At 33.5% G+C, this 17669-nt stretch overlaps 1 protein-coding gene across 4 annotated transcripts in view; it reads right to left on the bottom strand.

Moving 5' to 3' along the window:
* Window positions 1-956: 956 nt before the first annotated feature.
* Window positions 957-17669, bottom strand: part of RTTN (rotatin) — a 73087-nt gene continuing 56374 nt past the window's right edge. For all 4 annotated transcript variants that reach the window (XM_015855194.1, XM_032442616.1, XM_015855195.1 and 1 more), the window contains 13 exons: window positions 17340-17430; window positions 16518-16671; window positions 16215-16352; window positions 15522-15730; window positions 13949-14054; window positions 11773-11867; window positions 8860-8937; window positions 7919-8045; window positions 6156-6355; window positions 4820-5087; window positions 3611-3714; window positions 3192-3258; window positions 957-1431 (listed from right to left, as the gene is read on the bottom strand). In XM_015855194.1, the coding sequence (XP_015710680.1) occupies window positions 1349-1431; window positions 3192-3258; window positions 3611-3714; window positions 4820-5087; window positions 6156-6355; window positions 7919-8045; window positions 8860-8937; window positions 11773-11867; window positions 13949-14054; window positions 15522-15730; window positions 16215-16352; window positions 16518-16671; window positions 17340-17430 (1720 nt within the window). In that variant the 3' untranslated portion in view covers window positions 957-1348. The remainder of the gene's footprint in view (window positions 1432-3191; window positions 3259-3610; window positions 3715-4819; window positions 5088-6155; window positions 6356-7918; window positions 8046-8859; window positions 8938-11772; window positions 11868-13948; window positions 14055-15521; window positions 15731-16214; window positions 16353-16517; window positions 16672-17339; window positions 17431-17669) is intronic.

The following is a 17669-nucleotide window of genomic DNA, read 5'->3' as shown; positions in this document are numbered from 1 at the left end:
TTTAACAAGACAAAGTCCTGTCTGCACAGACTTAGATCAATAGCTATGCTGTTAGTTTGTCATTACAGCTATGAGATTTGAAACACCTCTTAATTTGTACTCTGCCACATTGTATAGTTCTATTTCTAGAGAATACACTGCTTTCTTTACAAGGCTATGGACTTCAAGAATTCTGGATCAGTAAAAACATTTTAATATGAATCAGTCTGAATTAAAAATTCAAGGCTAAATAAGCTTTAAAAATACAGCTCTATTTCACCTAATCAGATCCATGTGTATTTCTGCACCCTGAAAAAGCTTCTTGCTAAATGATTGCTTACTTCCATTAAAACTAATTTGGCAGTAAGTGCTCTCATTTTTTGTGTCTCTGACAAAGGAAGCAAAGTGGCAAGCAATCTTTGTTTTGACTTACAACTGAAATTGAGAGAAATCATCAGGGTTGATTATGCCGAAACAAAGAACCACCAGCATTTGCTACTGTGATACCTATCCACTAAGCCTGGGCAGAAAACACTAACATGCAGGGCTAAGAACAGCCAAACATTCTCATTCTCACTAGCCTTACAGCTTACTGCAATACTGTAGGGTGAGAATGACAGCATTTAATAACTACTTTGCAAGTAACCACATACAATGTATAAAATAGAAAAGAATCAGCCTTTGATTTTCTCACTTTGCTTTTTGTTTTGTCAGGGAAAAGATGGATAGTTGATAATGAAATTAAATTCCTAGTAATGACTTAATCCAGCTATTGTAAGTATTGTGGTTATGTCATACAAGCAATATCACGCCACGTGCATGACCTTTTTCTTAAAGTCATAGAATGGGCTGTGTTGGAAGGGACCATCGGCTGCTACTCTATATCTAACAGGTATAACACAACATGACTGTGAATATTCTTAAAACTGTTTTCAGTGTGCTTATTAACATTACAAATTACAAACTATAAACAAACATTAAACTGAATTAAAAAGCAAAGCAAAACTTTATTAAGACCAATCCAAAACAGTAATTCTAATAAGTTATAGTAACAATTTCAATATACAATTTAAGAAAATTACTGTCTTTTCACATATTTTTTCTCTGTACATTCATTCTTCATACATACTTTACATAGCAGCATCATTACAATTTCCCACTGGGATTAGAGTACAAAAGGTCTAAGCTACATTTAATGCAACTTCTTTGGTTCAAAGCAACCAACTCCCTTTCTCAAAAGCTTCATAATTTTTTTCCATAGCACGCTTGCTGTTGCCATAAATCCATGAATTAGAAGTGCTTTCTTTGAATTCCAGACTTCCATTGAACAATCTGTCCGATTTCAAGAAAAGGATTCATCTGACAGTCATTAACAATCAAGAAGCTGCACTACATTCTCTAAGCATTTTAAGTAGTAGGCATTTAGCTCGTCTCCTTCTGGCTGCGGAGTAGCTAAAATGAAAAAAAAAAACAAAAACAAAAAAAAAAAAAAAAAAAAAAAAAAAAAAAAAAAACAAAAAAAAAAACAAAGCACAAGACTTTAACTTCTAATTGATTCTTAATAAAAATCATATTTTCCAAAGACTAAATCAAATGCCTTACATTTTACCCATATCCTATTTTATAAGCATTTTGCATTATGGAGTAGAAAATTTAAAACAAATAATACTTAATGTTTCAAATTCTGTTGGTTTTTGTAGTGTATGTTTTCTTAGTCAGTTGTAAGAACAAAGTGAAAACTGCCTTTTGATCCTGCTGTGCTACAATAAAGTAATCCCTTGTTTGTTTGTTTTTTGAAAATATTTTTTTGGAAAAGCAAAGTGGACAATGAAAAAGAACAAAAGACGTTGAAAAAAAAATCCTCCACTTACACTTAGAAGAACAATCTACCATTTTAGCTCAATTGTCAATGTGAATTAATTGGAGAATCACTAGGGTGGGCCAATAAAGAAACTTTAAGCAGGAAAATATTGAAGACAACTTCACATTGTTGTAAACTGTAATAACTACAGGTCCTTAAAGTATTTCATAGTCATTATTTCGATATTTAAATGTTTACTGAATTCAAAAATCAATATTTCAGATTACGACTTTCCATTCTGAAGTAGTCTATCAATAAATATTGATCAATGTTATGAAGTACTAGTCTGTCAAAACCATGCATTTCTACCTTGTTGATTCAACTTAATGACTTGAACAGTCTAAGTTCTGTTGTTCTATCAACGTCGACACAAAGTTGTCTATTCATTATTGTGTTTTTAATATAAGAAAACCTTGCTTTACAGTTGGTGTTTGACTTAGTAAAGGATGAATTTGGAACACCAGCACAATGGATTAGAGTAGACATAGTATAGAACTAAATTATGAGCTGTTCTAGCACCTCCTCCTAATTAAAATCCTAACAAATATTGTATTGTAAGCAGAAATTTTGTGGTAATTCTGTCTTTCAGAATATGAAGTTAACTTTGTATTAAAAGCCTCTGCAATGATAAACCTGTCTGCATACTAGTGTAGAGCAAAGTAATTCAGGAGGAAAGTTCATTGATTTAAAATTAAGTATTTGCATGCTTTTGCAAGGTCAGGGTCTGATGCAATGAATTACAACATACAAATCCATTATTACCTACTGAAGTTGCTCCTCCAGACTAATGCTTGCTGCTGCTCCAGTCTAATGATTGAATATTATTCCAAAATAAAAGCTCTTGAATTTAGCAATTTATCATTCAAAAGCTACTCAAAACTGTAGTTATCTTCAGGTACTTCAGAAAACTCTTAAGCTTTCAAGAAGTCAACTAATTCATAGTACAGCATTTTAAGACTGGCACAACCATCTGTCCTGATTCCTTCTCTATGTAACTTAATACAGTGACTTTGAAAACTCTTTAAGCAAAGTTTAATCTGAACATTTTCTTCTAAATCATTAACACAGGAGTATATTTGCTGCAGACAGAAACAGACCTATTCTTGCAAATGAACCTTATCTATCACCTGAGATCTTGCATGAAAATTTTTAATCAAATGACATTTTACAATCTATACTTAAAAGATACCTGGCTATAAATCATATCAGTACTCATGATTTTAGAGATGAAAGTATCCTGTCAAAACCTCACAGCAAGCCAAAAATTACTCTGATAATATAAATTAGAATGCACTAGTGAGCTACTTGAAGAAAAAATACAGAATTGGAATTAGCTGAGATTAAAACTTACTTTTCACTAAAGAATATGCTTCATCTATTTTTCTTCTTATTGATGGATTCTTCAAAGTCACTTTTGCCTGCAGCACACAGAAACAAAACACAATAACTTTGTTTCCCTCCACCTAGACACTTAAACAACAAGTTTAACCCCCCTGCTTATAAGCAGATATTGACAATAACTCAATAGAAGTTGAAATTCTTGAATTTTAGAATTAGCATGTTATCATCAAACAGAGTGTATTTATATGAGCAGTGTGAAATCACACAGGACAAGTTGCTTACTTTTGCTGTTCAAACCCCAATCACAAGCACCTGTGATTAAAATAAGAAGATGGAGCTGCTAATGTAAGTTATAATTTTATTTACTTAAAAGTTGCCATGCATAAAGGAAGCATTACATTTTTATTCCTGTATTTCTCAAATACTAACCTTCTGATAATTGTGAAGCAACGCCCAAAGTGAAGCTGCTCCAATTCTCTGATCTGCACAACTATCACTTTCCAAACAGGTAGTTAGAACTGCAATAGCTTTATCTTAAAATAAATAAATAGAAAAAATAAATCATCAAGAAAATATCAAAGCCATAATTATATGCATATTTCTCTATTTTTATCCTTGGAGTGCACATTTTATATGACATGTATGTAAAGGTATATGTATGGTAGAGGAATTACAGAAGTTACGATATCAGATTAAACTTAAATATGCTCACAAAGTGTTTAAAAACAAACAAAAAACAATGAGTGCAAAAGAATAAGAAATGAGGAATAAAACATGCACACATTATGTACAGGCATCAGATATGCACAGAGACTGAGGAAGCTATGAAGCTGTTTCATAACTCTCAGGAGTCACAATTAGAGCCACATCAAGATGGAAATTAAGATGTTTTTATTTTCCATAGTAAATGCTGTGTAGGTGACTTGTAACTGATGAAAAATATTTTTCCCTCTATAGTAGGCACCTTAATTTTCTAGCCTAACTATGAAAACATATTAAAGTAAGATTGTTCACTTAACAAAATTCACAGATAATGTATGTGAATAATGTATGTTTCATTAAGGCAGCAAATCAGCATTGGGGAAAAACTGAGAAGGATGGACACTGTAGAAGACCTGTAGAAAAGTCATAAGAAAGGCAGCATTCTGTCTGCAATTAAATAAGAGAACCTGAAACACCCTAAAACAAACAAACAAACAAAAAACAAGAATAGTTCTGAGCCTGTTGTTACATCAAACATATATGCCTATGGTTGTTACTTTATCACTATCAAAAACATTTTCAACGCATGACAGAACATAATAGTTTGTTTCGATAGCCATGATTTGCAGCAAATAATAAGGTTTCGTTCGAAGAGATTAACTTCCATGGTAGAAATTTCTAATAAAGTTCTATTAAAGTATATTATTACAAACAACAGAACATGGAATTATTGACAATAATTTTCTTAAAACTATTCTACTTTTTCTTTGCTAAATATTTTTATTTTGAATGCATTTCTGCTTCTGTGAAAATTGTTTTTATAAATACACTTTTCTAAATAATATTAAGATTTTAAATAGTAACACAAATTGTACCAAAATATGGTATCTTGGAAGATATATTTTCTAATAGCTTTAATACCCTTCATGCACTTACCATTAGCTAATATCTTGGGCTTATTTGTTGGACTAAAACACATGTTATGTAGAATAAGTAGTGCTATATGTTGGCTGCTCTTGTGTTTGCATTTACACATTTCCACTATCTGGTCTAAAAACCCATTTATCTTCATAATCATTTGCTGTCCATCTTCTCCAAAAGATATGTTCAGTAGCAGCTTTAGCCAAAGGGTACACACGTTGCTAGGATTTTTAAGACTTCCTTTTGGTAATGAAAGAGACAAAAAGTTCTGCAGGAAATTACTCTGTCAGAAGGAATAAAAAGAATGTTAGGATATGTACTGTTCAATGATTTCTTCACTGCTGTTAAGACTTTCCAAGGTATATACTTGAACAACACCTAATATAGATATTTATTTATTGATATATATAGATTTATTGAAACCCATTGTTAGTCAAGGATTTTTAAAAATAATTACATATGATAAAGAATCCACATCATGTCTATAAAGTTGCTATGGCAAAACACATTCTTCTCTATTCATTTTGGTGGTACACATAGACACATAAAAGTTGGATCAATACAATATATTTCTTTAAAGTCCCATCACTACATAAGCATTCTGGTTTGCTTTGTATTTATTGTTTTTGCCCCCAAAATGAACTAGAAACAATTTTACTGAATCAATGCAGCACTTGTGTAATATGTTCTTGAATCCTCACTTATATTAACAAGTGTTAAATGAACAGTATCTTGCACTTCATATATAGTCATAAGCAATGTATTTGCAACAAGTTTGCAGACGACACAAAGCTGGGAAGAGTGGCTGGTATGCCAGAGGATCATGCTGTCACACAGAGGGAACTCAAGAAGCTGGAATATATGGCTGGCAAAAATATCATGAACTTCAGCAAGGAGAAATATGTGGGTACTCTCAGTATATGTTGAGAGCCACCCAGCTGGAAAGCAGCTTTGTAGACAAGGACTCTCAGGTCTCCGTGGAAAAAAAGGCAGAAACGTGCCACTGCCACAAAGAAGACAAAAAGTATCTTAAGCTGCATTAGTAAAAGCATTGCAAGCAGGTTGAGGGAGAAGATCCTTCCCCTCTACAGGCAATTCTGTAGTACTGTGCCCAGTTCTGAGCGTCTCAGTATGCAAGAGACATGGATGTTCATATTAGGATACAACAAAGGGCCACAAAGATGACCGAGGGACCAGAGCATCTAGTCACATATGGGAAAAGGCTGAGAAAGCTGGGACAGTTACACATGACCACAAGACTCTCCATACTGAAGTATGAGGGCTTATTACAGAAAGCAAAATGTATGTATCACATCATGAAAAAAAAATGTGAAGAATATTATTTACTTACTTTCTGAATAATTCCTTTACAATCATGAGATAGAGCAAGGTTAGAAAGAAGATCAAAGATCAAGTGCTGAAGTGGGCTGTTATCATCAGATACTTGGGAAGCCAATTTCAAGATGTTATGCATTAATGAACTGCCAGCTGCACTTCGCACAGACACAAGTGATGACTGTCCACCACTGGTCCAACAAAGTGAAGCACAACCTTAAGGAAATGAAACATTTATCATATAAGACAGAATATAAATACATTTTAAAAAAAAGAAATTAACTAAAAATGGTGAACATGACAATTTACAGGAAGAGCAGCCTATTGTTCTAGCATTTAAGAGTTTATTCTACTGTTAAAATAAAAAAGTAATTGCTCTGCCTCAGAATGTCTCCTTAAAGACAAGTACATTCTATCTAGGAAATAGTGCAGTTATCTGGCATGAGAATTCATAGTGATCCTCTGAAACTGTTTCAGAAATCAGGTCTCTAATTATGAAAGTTTTAACCATAGTACAAATAAAATGCTACAGAGTAAGTACTACAGTACTTAAGTACTGTACTAGTACTACAGTACTACAGAACTGTAGTACTAAAGTACTACAGAACTACAAGCTCTAACACATCAACAGGGAACAATTAAGTTACTGATATAAAGTTTATGTAAAAATATGCAGTTATATATTTTTATTTAGTGGTATTTGTGAACTGTAACCATGGTTAATTATTTAAATAAGTAAATAAAAATCAGACTGTTTTTAACTGTTATAAACATCTGCATGTTTTCTTTGGCTGCATTAAGCAGAAGTGGGTAAGCAGTTTAGAACAGGTAAGTTTGGGTCACCTCATAAACAATAATTATGAATGGGAAGAGAAAATGTTATTAATTTAAAATCTTATTAGCGAGAATTAATACAGCCTAGAGTCACACACAAGAGCAAGAGGGCCATCAGAAATTTAAGCATGATTTCCAGCATATCACAGAACTTCACACATTCACTACGGCTGGCTAATACATTCATATATTTCTGAAAACCATTTTAAAAATAATGGATTTATGAAAAAGATATAATAGACTGATTTAAAATCCAGAGATATTAGCTTTAAAAAAGGGTGAAAATGCTCAGTTGTTAATATATTCTTAAAAAGCTAAATCATAAAGGTATTCTGACAGGGAGAAATCAAATACCTATGCTTCTTCAAGTCACAAACAAACTGTTATTTAAGTTGATAACCTGGATTTGAAATGAGCAGTGGGGATAATTACTCAGTGGAAATAGACAATTTCCTTAAGTGAAGAAGATTCTTATGAAAAGTGCACTTTTATCAATCTAGTTACTAAGATTGATATATAAATAGAAGAGTTAAATTAGATTATTATATTTCCAACAAGGGCCAAAACATAAACTGTATAAAGTACCAATAATGTTGTTCTTGACAACAAAATTCCCATAGCAGTATTTCTACAACATACTATTTAGTTTAATAAGTGTAACCCTCAGACATGGTTTGAATTAAATGCTATTTAATCCTTTAATACAATTGTATTATTTCTAAATCCAACACAGTGAAACAGGATCTGAGCAGAAGTCCTGAATGTATTAAAATTAAAACTCTTGATAGACTTTGACGGACCAGTGCTTTTACACTCTGTTCTGACAGTAGTAATAAACATTATTTTCTCATTATGCTCCCTTTTCCTTTTTTCTGCTCCCTTTTCATGCTACCCTAATTATTCTTTTAAAATATTTTGTTACATTACATCACAGAGAGACTATACCTGCAGGATAGTATGCAGTATAGACACAAAGCAAATGCAGAGCTGTTTCCATGGAGGAGTCATCCATTAAAAGCCATGGCCATAGCAAATGCAGAACAGGAACAAGATGAGCTTTGAGTGCTGCTATCTATGAACACAGAATAAAGAATTTATATTATTATATAAACACTATATTACTATATAATTCCTACATTGCTATAGTATATACAATATACTTCAAAGTATAAACAAAGTGAGAAAAACAAGTTTTTCCTTACTGTGTCCCTTTAGTTTGCTTTCATTTCAGTAAAATTGTTTTTAATTATATGCATGCCTACACTTTGCAATATATACCTCAGTATTAAAATATTTTGGTAGCAAAATCTCAAGTATACATTATATATCCATATTTTTGTTTCTACACAGCTTTATAATACGTAGTTATTGATAATTATCTGCTTGCAATTAAATTTATTCCTCTGAAGAAGTATGCCAGTAAGGAAATGGTCTTGATTCTGGAAGGGAAAGGTTGCATCAGTGCAGCCAAAGTAATAGTATACCAAAAAAGTATACCAATATGGGAACCATCTGGATAACCAGTTGGCTTATGTAGGCCTGTAATTGATAGAATCACTGAATCATCAACTTTAGAAAAGACCAACAAAATCATCCAGTCCAAGCATCGACCTGACACCAATAGTTCTCACTAAACCAGGTTCCTCAGTACATCTAAATGTTCCTTGAACATCACAAGGATTGGTGACTCCACCACCTCCCTGGGCAGCCCATTCCACTGCCTGACCACTCTTTCAGAGAAGTAGTATTTCCTAACATACAAACTGAATCTCCCCTGGCACAACTTGAGGCCATTCCCTCTTGTCCTATTAACATGTTGTTCTATAAACAAAAATGGAGGCTAGCACATGTCCTTGGCAGAGGTATTCCTGCAAGGAATTACTTACCTTGCATTCTTCATTTTGGAAGAGGCAGTTTCTAAGAAGCTGCATAGAGCATCTTAACTGCTTTTTAAGGCTATCCTCCTATTTAGATAAAAACATTGGAAGATCAGCACAAAAATACAAAAACAGTGCACAGAAAGAAAGATATCTCAAATGAGAGGTGAAAATCTAAGTTATCACTGTACAGGTCACATGGCTTCCATGCTTTCTTTCTGGTTTCAGGTTAGATTTCTTTCACTTAGCTTTAAACATGTATACTTGCACACTTCCTCCTCTCTCTTTTTAACCAGGGGGACTGAACTGGCCAAATGCAGAGATCTGTAATGTAGAGCTCACTTTCTCTGAAAATTAAAGAAAAATGGGATGGAACAATTGCTGGGTTTGAGTTGTATCTACCTAAAGCAGGCATCTTAAAAAAAAAAAAAAAAAAAGTCAGATAAATCAGTTCCTAAAAGCACCTATTTAAAATCCTTGGGTGAAAACAAAGATGAACTATCTCTATCTTGCAGATCTCTGTATTTGGTCAGATCAATTCATCAATATATTCTCTCTGTGTTAGTTCACAATTCTTAATACTGGAAAGTTTCTGACCTTAAAAGAATAGTATAAAGATAAATACAGACCTTTGGACAGTGAACTATCATGAAGAGTTTCAAGTATAAAAGTGAAAAAATAAAATCTGTCTTCATGGTAGCTCTGTGACACTAAAACCTAATGATGGCTTGACCTCTAACTACTGTAAGGTTGATAGACTAAACCACTTCTACAAGATTACCAAATTCCAGGAAGCTTTTTGAACCCAAGAGAATGTTTCCATATTTCAATATCTATACGCATAAAGGATAAAGGATGTAGGATTTATGCTATTTCTCCAATAAGGTGAAACACTTATAAGACATACCATGTACAGTTGATGATATTTAAATATTAATTACAAAGCTATCTGAAAAAAAGTTAATAAAAATCATATGTAAGAAAAAAAAAACATATATGTCTTCCTTTTAAAAACATTTTATGACTGGTTTGTCTCATTTTTAACTAAGTAAAATACTAAGAAGATCCTTCAAGAACTTCTTTATGGATTAGTTTACTAAACTCAAATAGCAATAAATCCTATAAAATTCCCCAAGCTGCAACTAATACTTAATGTGTGAGCTGCTAGCAGGTTAAAAAGCCTATAGATTGTGTTCATGGTGCTGTTTTAACTTATTTACTTTAGGCTGTCTTGATTCTGTTCTGGGAGCTTTTCTAAAGCTTGACTATTTGTATATATATGTGTATTTGGCTAGTATTATGATAATTATTGTGAAGGAAAAGGAATCTCATATCAAAAGTCTCAGGTGCTCTGAGACTGAAGTTAGTCCAAACACATTTTTCACAACAGTCAAAATAAGACAAAAAATTAGTTCTGCTAACCTTACTTTAAGAGCTTTTCCCCAAAGTGGGCTGACAGGTGGTTTGTATGGTTTTCCCTCAAGCAACACCAAATTACTTATCTTTATGCGCTACCACACACAAACAAGAGCACACTTATATTTGCTGCAGCAATTTACAGTCCCAGCTCAATGGGGAAATGTGCCAGAAAGTTTTCTGAAAATCTCTTTCAAAATTTTTTTATTAAATATAAAAAATCCTTCTGGCTAGTTGAGGTCACCTTTCTCAAAAGATTCTTTCTTTCATATCTCATATTCCTTTATTTAATTCCTAACATTTAATGAGAAGCACATATCCCCAGCTTTCCCCTTCTCAGCCCAACAAATATAAATGAGGAACAAACTCCAAGTTCAAGAGGCATACTCAGCAAAGTACACCTTTGAGCCTCCATCCCTTGCAGAAAGGATAATACAGTGTTTAGGAGATCTGAGGAGAAATCATTATGATCTTCAAATATCAGGGTCAAATTCCTGTAAGAGCTCATTGTTACAAAATGCAGTTTCACAACCTCACAAAACAAGCACGGTGTCTATTTGTACCAATGCCAATGAGAAAAATAATATCTAGCTTAAACAATGCACATCTACCCTACCTACTTTCTGCAACTACAAGTTAATGTGGGATTGCATGAGATATCAAATTTGACAGCAGAAGTCATTACTTGCATTTTAATAATTCTCTTAGATGAAAATAGTAGAAAGCAGGCAGAAACTGATAAAACTGTTGTATTATAATAAGTCATCTATTTTTAGATGCAGTAAGGAAGAGCTGGTTAATAGATAAGTCTGATGATGGAGTGAATTGGAAATTAAAAAAGAAAAGCTAAAAAAACACCTTGTGAATGGAGGGAAGAACATGGGAGTATTGATAGTGAAAGGAGCAGACATGAGGTAAACAAACTGATAAGAAGCAAACAACAAGGTCAATTTAGTCTGGTAAGAAATCAAATAAGAAATCAAAGCACCCAACTCAACTATGTAGGACAGAAAATGGAATGTAATTGGAAAACAAAGAATAGAAGTTAGAGAATAAAAAACAAGATTTATACACACAAGTAAAATGCACAACAAGTTGTGGGATAGGAAGGAGATTGGTGCAAGAAAATATAAAAAGAAAATGGATAGGACAGCTTGAAAGAGAGGAGGAAAAACTGAAAAATGAAAAAGATATATTCTTGTGAAAACAAGATAAGAAAAATGAGCTACACTGGGCAGGGGCATGACTGTTAATGCTGGAAGTCCAACTCTGCAAACAAAAAAATAATCAAGTTAGCAAAATCCCCGTACTTGGAGATTCTTAAGGAAACCTTACTATAAATGACAAGCTGTTTATTTTCTTTTAGCTGTGGCTGCTACCAAAAGTAAGTATACACTTCAAGGAAAGGAAAAAAAAAAAAAAAAAAAGCCAAGAAGTACCTTATCATATCAGTGTTCTGTTTGTTTGTTGTTGAGGTTTTGTTTGTTTGTTTGTTTTTACAGTTACCTTTTTTTTCTGTGTTTTCCCAGGCTTTAGAGAATCCAAATTCAGCTGTGCATGAATGTGTTTTATCTGTTCTATACAGCTACCTATCAGGTCAACTGGAAGACAAAAATCATTAATATTTAGAAGCTCATTCATAATCAAAGGAATTCAAAATACCTTTATGTAATGTGAACTTTCAAAACTATTCAAAATAAAACAGTAGTAATTAAAAAGAAAGAAACTAAGATTAGGTCTTAGTAGCTTGCAATAATACGGCAACAGGCATGCTGGAACAGAAGATATAGCTCTTACAAAGATGATGATTACTATTACTCTCCTGAAGTTTAATTATTCAGTTCTCCAAATTCTGCAATTGCATAACAAAATCTCCATGATATCAGGAAGTAACTACTACAGTCCCTGAGATGGATTGCACCTAGCTTAATGACCTCAAGAACCAAGGATATTTTTGAGTTGTCCTGCAACAGATTCCTGCGAGGACAATACTCAAAGAAAAAGGAACAAATAAAGAGAGGGGGGAGACTGGGGATGTGTGCCCCGGTGGTGCAGTGGTAGGAATGCCGTGTTGCAACATCGGAGGCCCGGGTTCGAATCCCCCTGTAGCGCAAGTGGTAGAAGTGCCGCTCTGCTACACAGGAGGCTCGAATCCCGGGGGTTGGACTCGATGATCTCTAAGGTCCCTTCCAACCCACACAAGACTATGATACTATGATTATATGACTCTTGATGATTTCTTCTTATCACTTTTTTTTTTTTCATTCTTCATTTCTGTGAGTCACTGAAATAAGACAGACAGTTGACAAAGATGGAGACAGGCTAGCTTATGAAAATGAATTGGGAGGATGAGGATAGCAAATCATAAGTCTTCAAGATATCTTCAACAAAGCTGCATAAAAGACTAAAGCTTTGAATGGTCAGGGCACTCATTCATCTTAGCCAAGCTTTTCCCTATCACAGAAGATTTGCTACATCTGAAGTAAGGGAAAAAGAAAAAAAAAAAAAAAATGCCAAGATTCAGGTGGTTCAGAGTGAAAAATGTTGTTAGTTTAATGGCACCCAGAGTTCTCAAAATTACAACAAGATCACAGCAGCATGGGATAATTCAGGTTGGAAGAGACAGCATCCAGAGGTCATATAGACTAAACTCATATTCAAAGTAGAATCAGCTGTAAGAGTAGACAAGATCTACCTGTTATTTGATCTAGCTGGGTCTTGAAAGTCTCTGAGGACCAAGACTGCATAATACATTTAGGCAACCTAATCCTCTGTTTGGCTGCCCTGAAAGATATGAAGTTCCTCTGTGGACAGAAATCTCCCTCGTTTCAATTTTTGCCTATTCTCTCCCATCCTCCTTTCCCACACATTGCTGTTAAAACATCCGTCTTCTTCACAACCTCATACATACCTGTAGGTTACCATTAGGCCCCCCAAAATCCTCCTTTTCTCCAGGTTAAAGGCCTCAGTTTCTCCTCTAAGTTCTAGGTCCTGCCCACCCTTTTGGCCTTCCACTGAAATCACGCTTTCTTGTACTGGGACAAATCTGGATACATTATTCCAGATTTGGCCTAGAACATGCTAGGTAGACGGAGATAACCTTTTAACTCAACCTTTTGGCTTTGCTCCTGTTAATATAGTCCAAGATGCTCTTAATCTTCTCACATTCAGCCTACTGGTTAGGTCTCAAGGTCCTTTCCTGTTCCTCAGGCTGCACAGGTTCACGCTGTTGTTCCTCTCCAGGTGCAGGACTTTGCATTTGTGCATTTAATAGTAGTTCTTAAGAGCTGAACTTTCGATATTAGAGCTATAGATATTTTCTGGTCATTAATTTGAACTTAAAGAACTCTTCTTTAAGACTTGTGCTACATCACAGCTAGGATTTAAAGGCTGCCTTAGCACTTGTAGTGGTTTTACAGGAGTCAGGTCTTAGATGACTTCATGGGTCCTCAACAGAAGAACCACCCTGATTGAAGCAAAGGCTGAGAAGACCAGATTTTCTGACTGGATACTGGAATTATTATTAATACATTTTAGCAAAAACATCTCAGAAGAAAAAAAAAAAAGTCTCTGAAAACTAGGTATTTTGTTTTGACAACGGATATTACAAGTAGTAAACTGTGAAAAACACCTACAAACAGTTGGTTAGTAAAGCATTGATCATAAATTAAAAAATGCTCACCTTCCAATGCATATTTCTGGGCATTTCTACTGACAGCTAATAGAGAGAGCAATGCATTTGCAGCAACTTCTTTCAGCACATCCTTTGATGATTTCCTTTCACAAATCTAAAAATAAAGTAATTTCATTATCACACTGAAAATGTAATCATTTTGTAAGTATTACTTGTATTTAGCTCATTGCTATATTCCTGTCCAGAATTCTCCCTCTCTACATTCATGTTAACAGTTTATTCACGTTGAAGCATTTCATCATTTTCTCTAACAGAAAGCAGAAAACAACAACAACAAAAACAACCAGCAACTATTTGTTCCTAAAGCCTACTCCTCTTTCTTTTTTTTAACATGCTACCTAGGTTAATAATCTCAGCCTTCCACAGACCATTCCTAATACTATCACGGGATCACAGGAGATATATCCATTTACATACAGTATAAAGCTTCAGGAAACACAGGTTATCTTTTGAGCTCTTCTTTGAGGTAATTTAACAAGAATTCAGTAACCACGGGAATAGAGACGAAATGATAACTAACATAACATTATTCTGTTTCTACCATTCGACATGAGCTGACACATACTCAAAACATATTATTGTACATAACAAAACAGGACTAAACGTTGACACAAACAAACCCAAAGAAACAAACAAAATCCACAGCAATAAAAAGGAAAGCATTAGTAAATTGAAGTGTTTCATTTTCAGCCAACTTTTTTAGTATGTTTACTCATGGATCAATATTATCATTACAATGAAAAACTGCACATAATATAAAAAAGGACAGTGAGTATGTAGACAGAAGAACTGTTATGTAGGGAAAGGTAAATTAGACAAATTTCTAGCATAACTTGTTTTATTGCTAGGAAATGGATGATATTTTAGCAATGTAAATAAATGAAGAAAGTGAAGATTATTTCAGACAGAGCAAGAAAGTATAAGTAAAAATAATGAGATTACTGTAGGAAAGACAGAACATTGAGAATGAATTTCAGAAAGAACATCTTGCCACCAGTATATAAGCTTGCTGGGAGATAAAATGAAAATATGCTGCCTGGTCAATCTAAAACTAGTTTGGAAAATACAATGATAGGACGTGTATTAAAGAACAATAACACCACTCAGACTGGCAGAGAATTAACTGAAAGAGTTAATGGTCCATTTTGATTTACAAAAACAGCTTACTAAGAACAATGGTTCTGTCATTTACAATGAGGAAGATTACAACTTCAGCCATAAAATCTCATAACATTTTTGAAAAATGAAAAAAAAAGACCATATCAGTATTTGGCCAAAGATACTCTGTTGCCTTTCCTACAAAAGATCTTATCCCATCCTTTTGCAGCACAACAGTAATGTCCACGCAAAGAACTTCCAGGAGCTGCTGCTCCACATTTTTTTCCAACTTATTTTATGACTTTCAAAAATGAATGTAGTGGATGTTTCAGATGAAAGGTGTTTTGGTTCATAATTAGAAACTATTTTTTTTTTTAGGCAACAACATTCTTTTTTTTGCAAAATAGAAAAAAAATAAATAGCAAAAGTATATTCGGCAAGCACATGATGAAACTTTAAATACCTGAATAATTAATTCACTAAGTTGAGTCACTGATGCCTGACATTCTTCAGAGTGATCTAAAAGAAAGCTAACAGTTGGATCCTGACATACACTCTGTTTATCTTGCAGTTGTCTTCTTTCTTCATTCAAAAGGATAGAAAGGAACTGTAAACTAGCTGTATATAAAGCTGGATGAGTGCTTGACAGACGAATACAATCACAAATTGTATCTGAAAAGTGAAATCATAAGCTTGAGTGACACTCATATCTTGGTGTCTCTAAATATATTAGAGAACCATCCTGATAAATACAAGTAATAAACAAAGGAACAACTAAAAAAAAAGAAAAAATGAATGAGCATACTTGTCACCCCCCTGACAAACCATCTGCATAATAATCTTGAGTTGCTGTAACCTTTATCTCACTCCAGAACTTTCACTTTTTCACTTTTTGAGTAAGATAAAACAACAATATCTTTAAAGGGAAAAAAATGGATAATTTCAATCTTGATATGAAAGTGTCATATTTGTTTAAGATTCAGAGCTAGAACTACTGTTCAATATATGAATTCAAGAGAAAAATTTAGTCAAGTTCTCCAGGTATATTTATGTTTGTATGACACTGGAAATTACTTAAAATATAGCATGGCATGCCTCCCTCTTTTGTTTATTTTCTTTGTTTCCAGGTTAAAACCCATTCAGGAAAAGTTATTACCAATTACTGCTGTACAATGACTTGCAAGAGCTGCTGCCACATATGGAAAAGTCATTTGGCTACTGTTCCACAATAATGTAGTTAGAAGGTTGAAGAAATCTACCCAGGTTTCATGAAGTACAGATATTAACTCAGTATCTGGAAAAAGAATATAGAAAAATCTGTGAATATAGAAAAATCTATTTATACATACACACAAATCTGTGTAACTATGCCCAGAAACAACTGCTACTAAATAAAGCCACTACTCAAAATAAAGAACTGCCTCTGTCTGTCTATACTGGAAACTAAGTTCTTCATTACCTAGCCCATCTTTAGAGAGAACTGAGAGAATTGTGAAGGCATTTCTTAAGAGAGGTTTCAACAGTTCATCTTGAATTACAAGCTGAGAGTCCACCAGTAAACATGACTTCAGAAGCCTGGACACAGATGATAAGTATTGAAGTAGCAATAATACCTGTTAAATATTTTCAAAAGATAAGAAATAAAGTCATACATTTGCACTTTTCACATTTTTAAAATATAATCAACTTAATTGATTCATAACTTTTTTTGAATGAGTATAGATTAGATAGATAGATAGATAGATAGATAGATAGATAGATAGATAGATAGATATCACTTCCACTTTTTCCTAATGTTCTGAATATCTGCTTTCAAACTAATTAAAATAAGTTAAATTTGAGACAAAAGTAGTTCCACAGGCAATAACCCTTACACACTGCATACACCATAGCCAGATGAGAACTATTCAAGTGTTCACAGGACTAGAACCAAAGTAAGGCAGCCAGGTTGTTATGGAAAATAACTGTGTCGCTAACTGCATCTGGCTCATACTTCAGTATTGTACAAATAAAATCTATTACATGTTTACTGTAGTTACAATGTGCTTAAAAAAAACCCACAAAATTAATATTCAAGTTGAGGGTTCTAAATATAGTTCTAATATAGAAATTAGTTCTTCAGTGTTAAGCATAATGTAGTATTTTCACTTAAACTTTTGAAAAAGCACAAAGATTCATACAAGTGTAACCTGTGGCAGTATGCTTGGTAGATGTTAATAAACATAGATAGAAAACATAAATATTTCCATAATTAATAAAAAATAACAAGTACTTGTCTAACCTGAGCTTTTACATGTTCTGTATGACATGGATTACCCAATGGAGCTTTCAGTTCCAAGATATATCTCTCAACCAGATTAGCACTTACAAGACTAAAACAAAATAAAGTTGGTTAGAAATATACTAAAAATATTCTACTAAATTACCATTCTATATGTGAATATTAAAAGTAGCACATCATAATTTAACTTTACTCTCTTTACTTTTTTAAAAAAATCTAGTGTAATAGCAACTGTAGTCACATTAAGTTGTTTCATAATAGCTAGACTAATGGGAATTCTATTGGTCATTATTGCATGGGTTAAAATTCTTTATATTTGATTGATTGCTT

The sequence above is a fragment of the Coturnix japonica genome, chromosome 2, assembly GCF_001577835.2.
Source record: "Coturnix japonica isolate 7356 chromosome 2, Coturnix japonica 2.1, whole genome shotgun sequence".
In the NCBI taxonomy this organism is placed as follows: Eukaryota; Metazoa; Chordata; class Aves; order Galliformes; family Phasianidae; genus Coturnix; species Coturnix japonica.
Note: the sequence above shows the minus strand (reverse complement) of the source record. Positions and strands in the feature narration are given on the sequence as shown.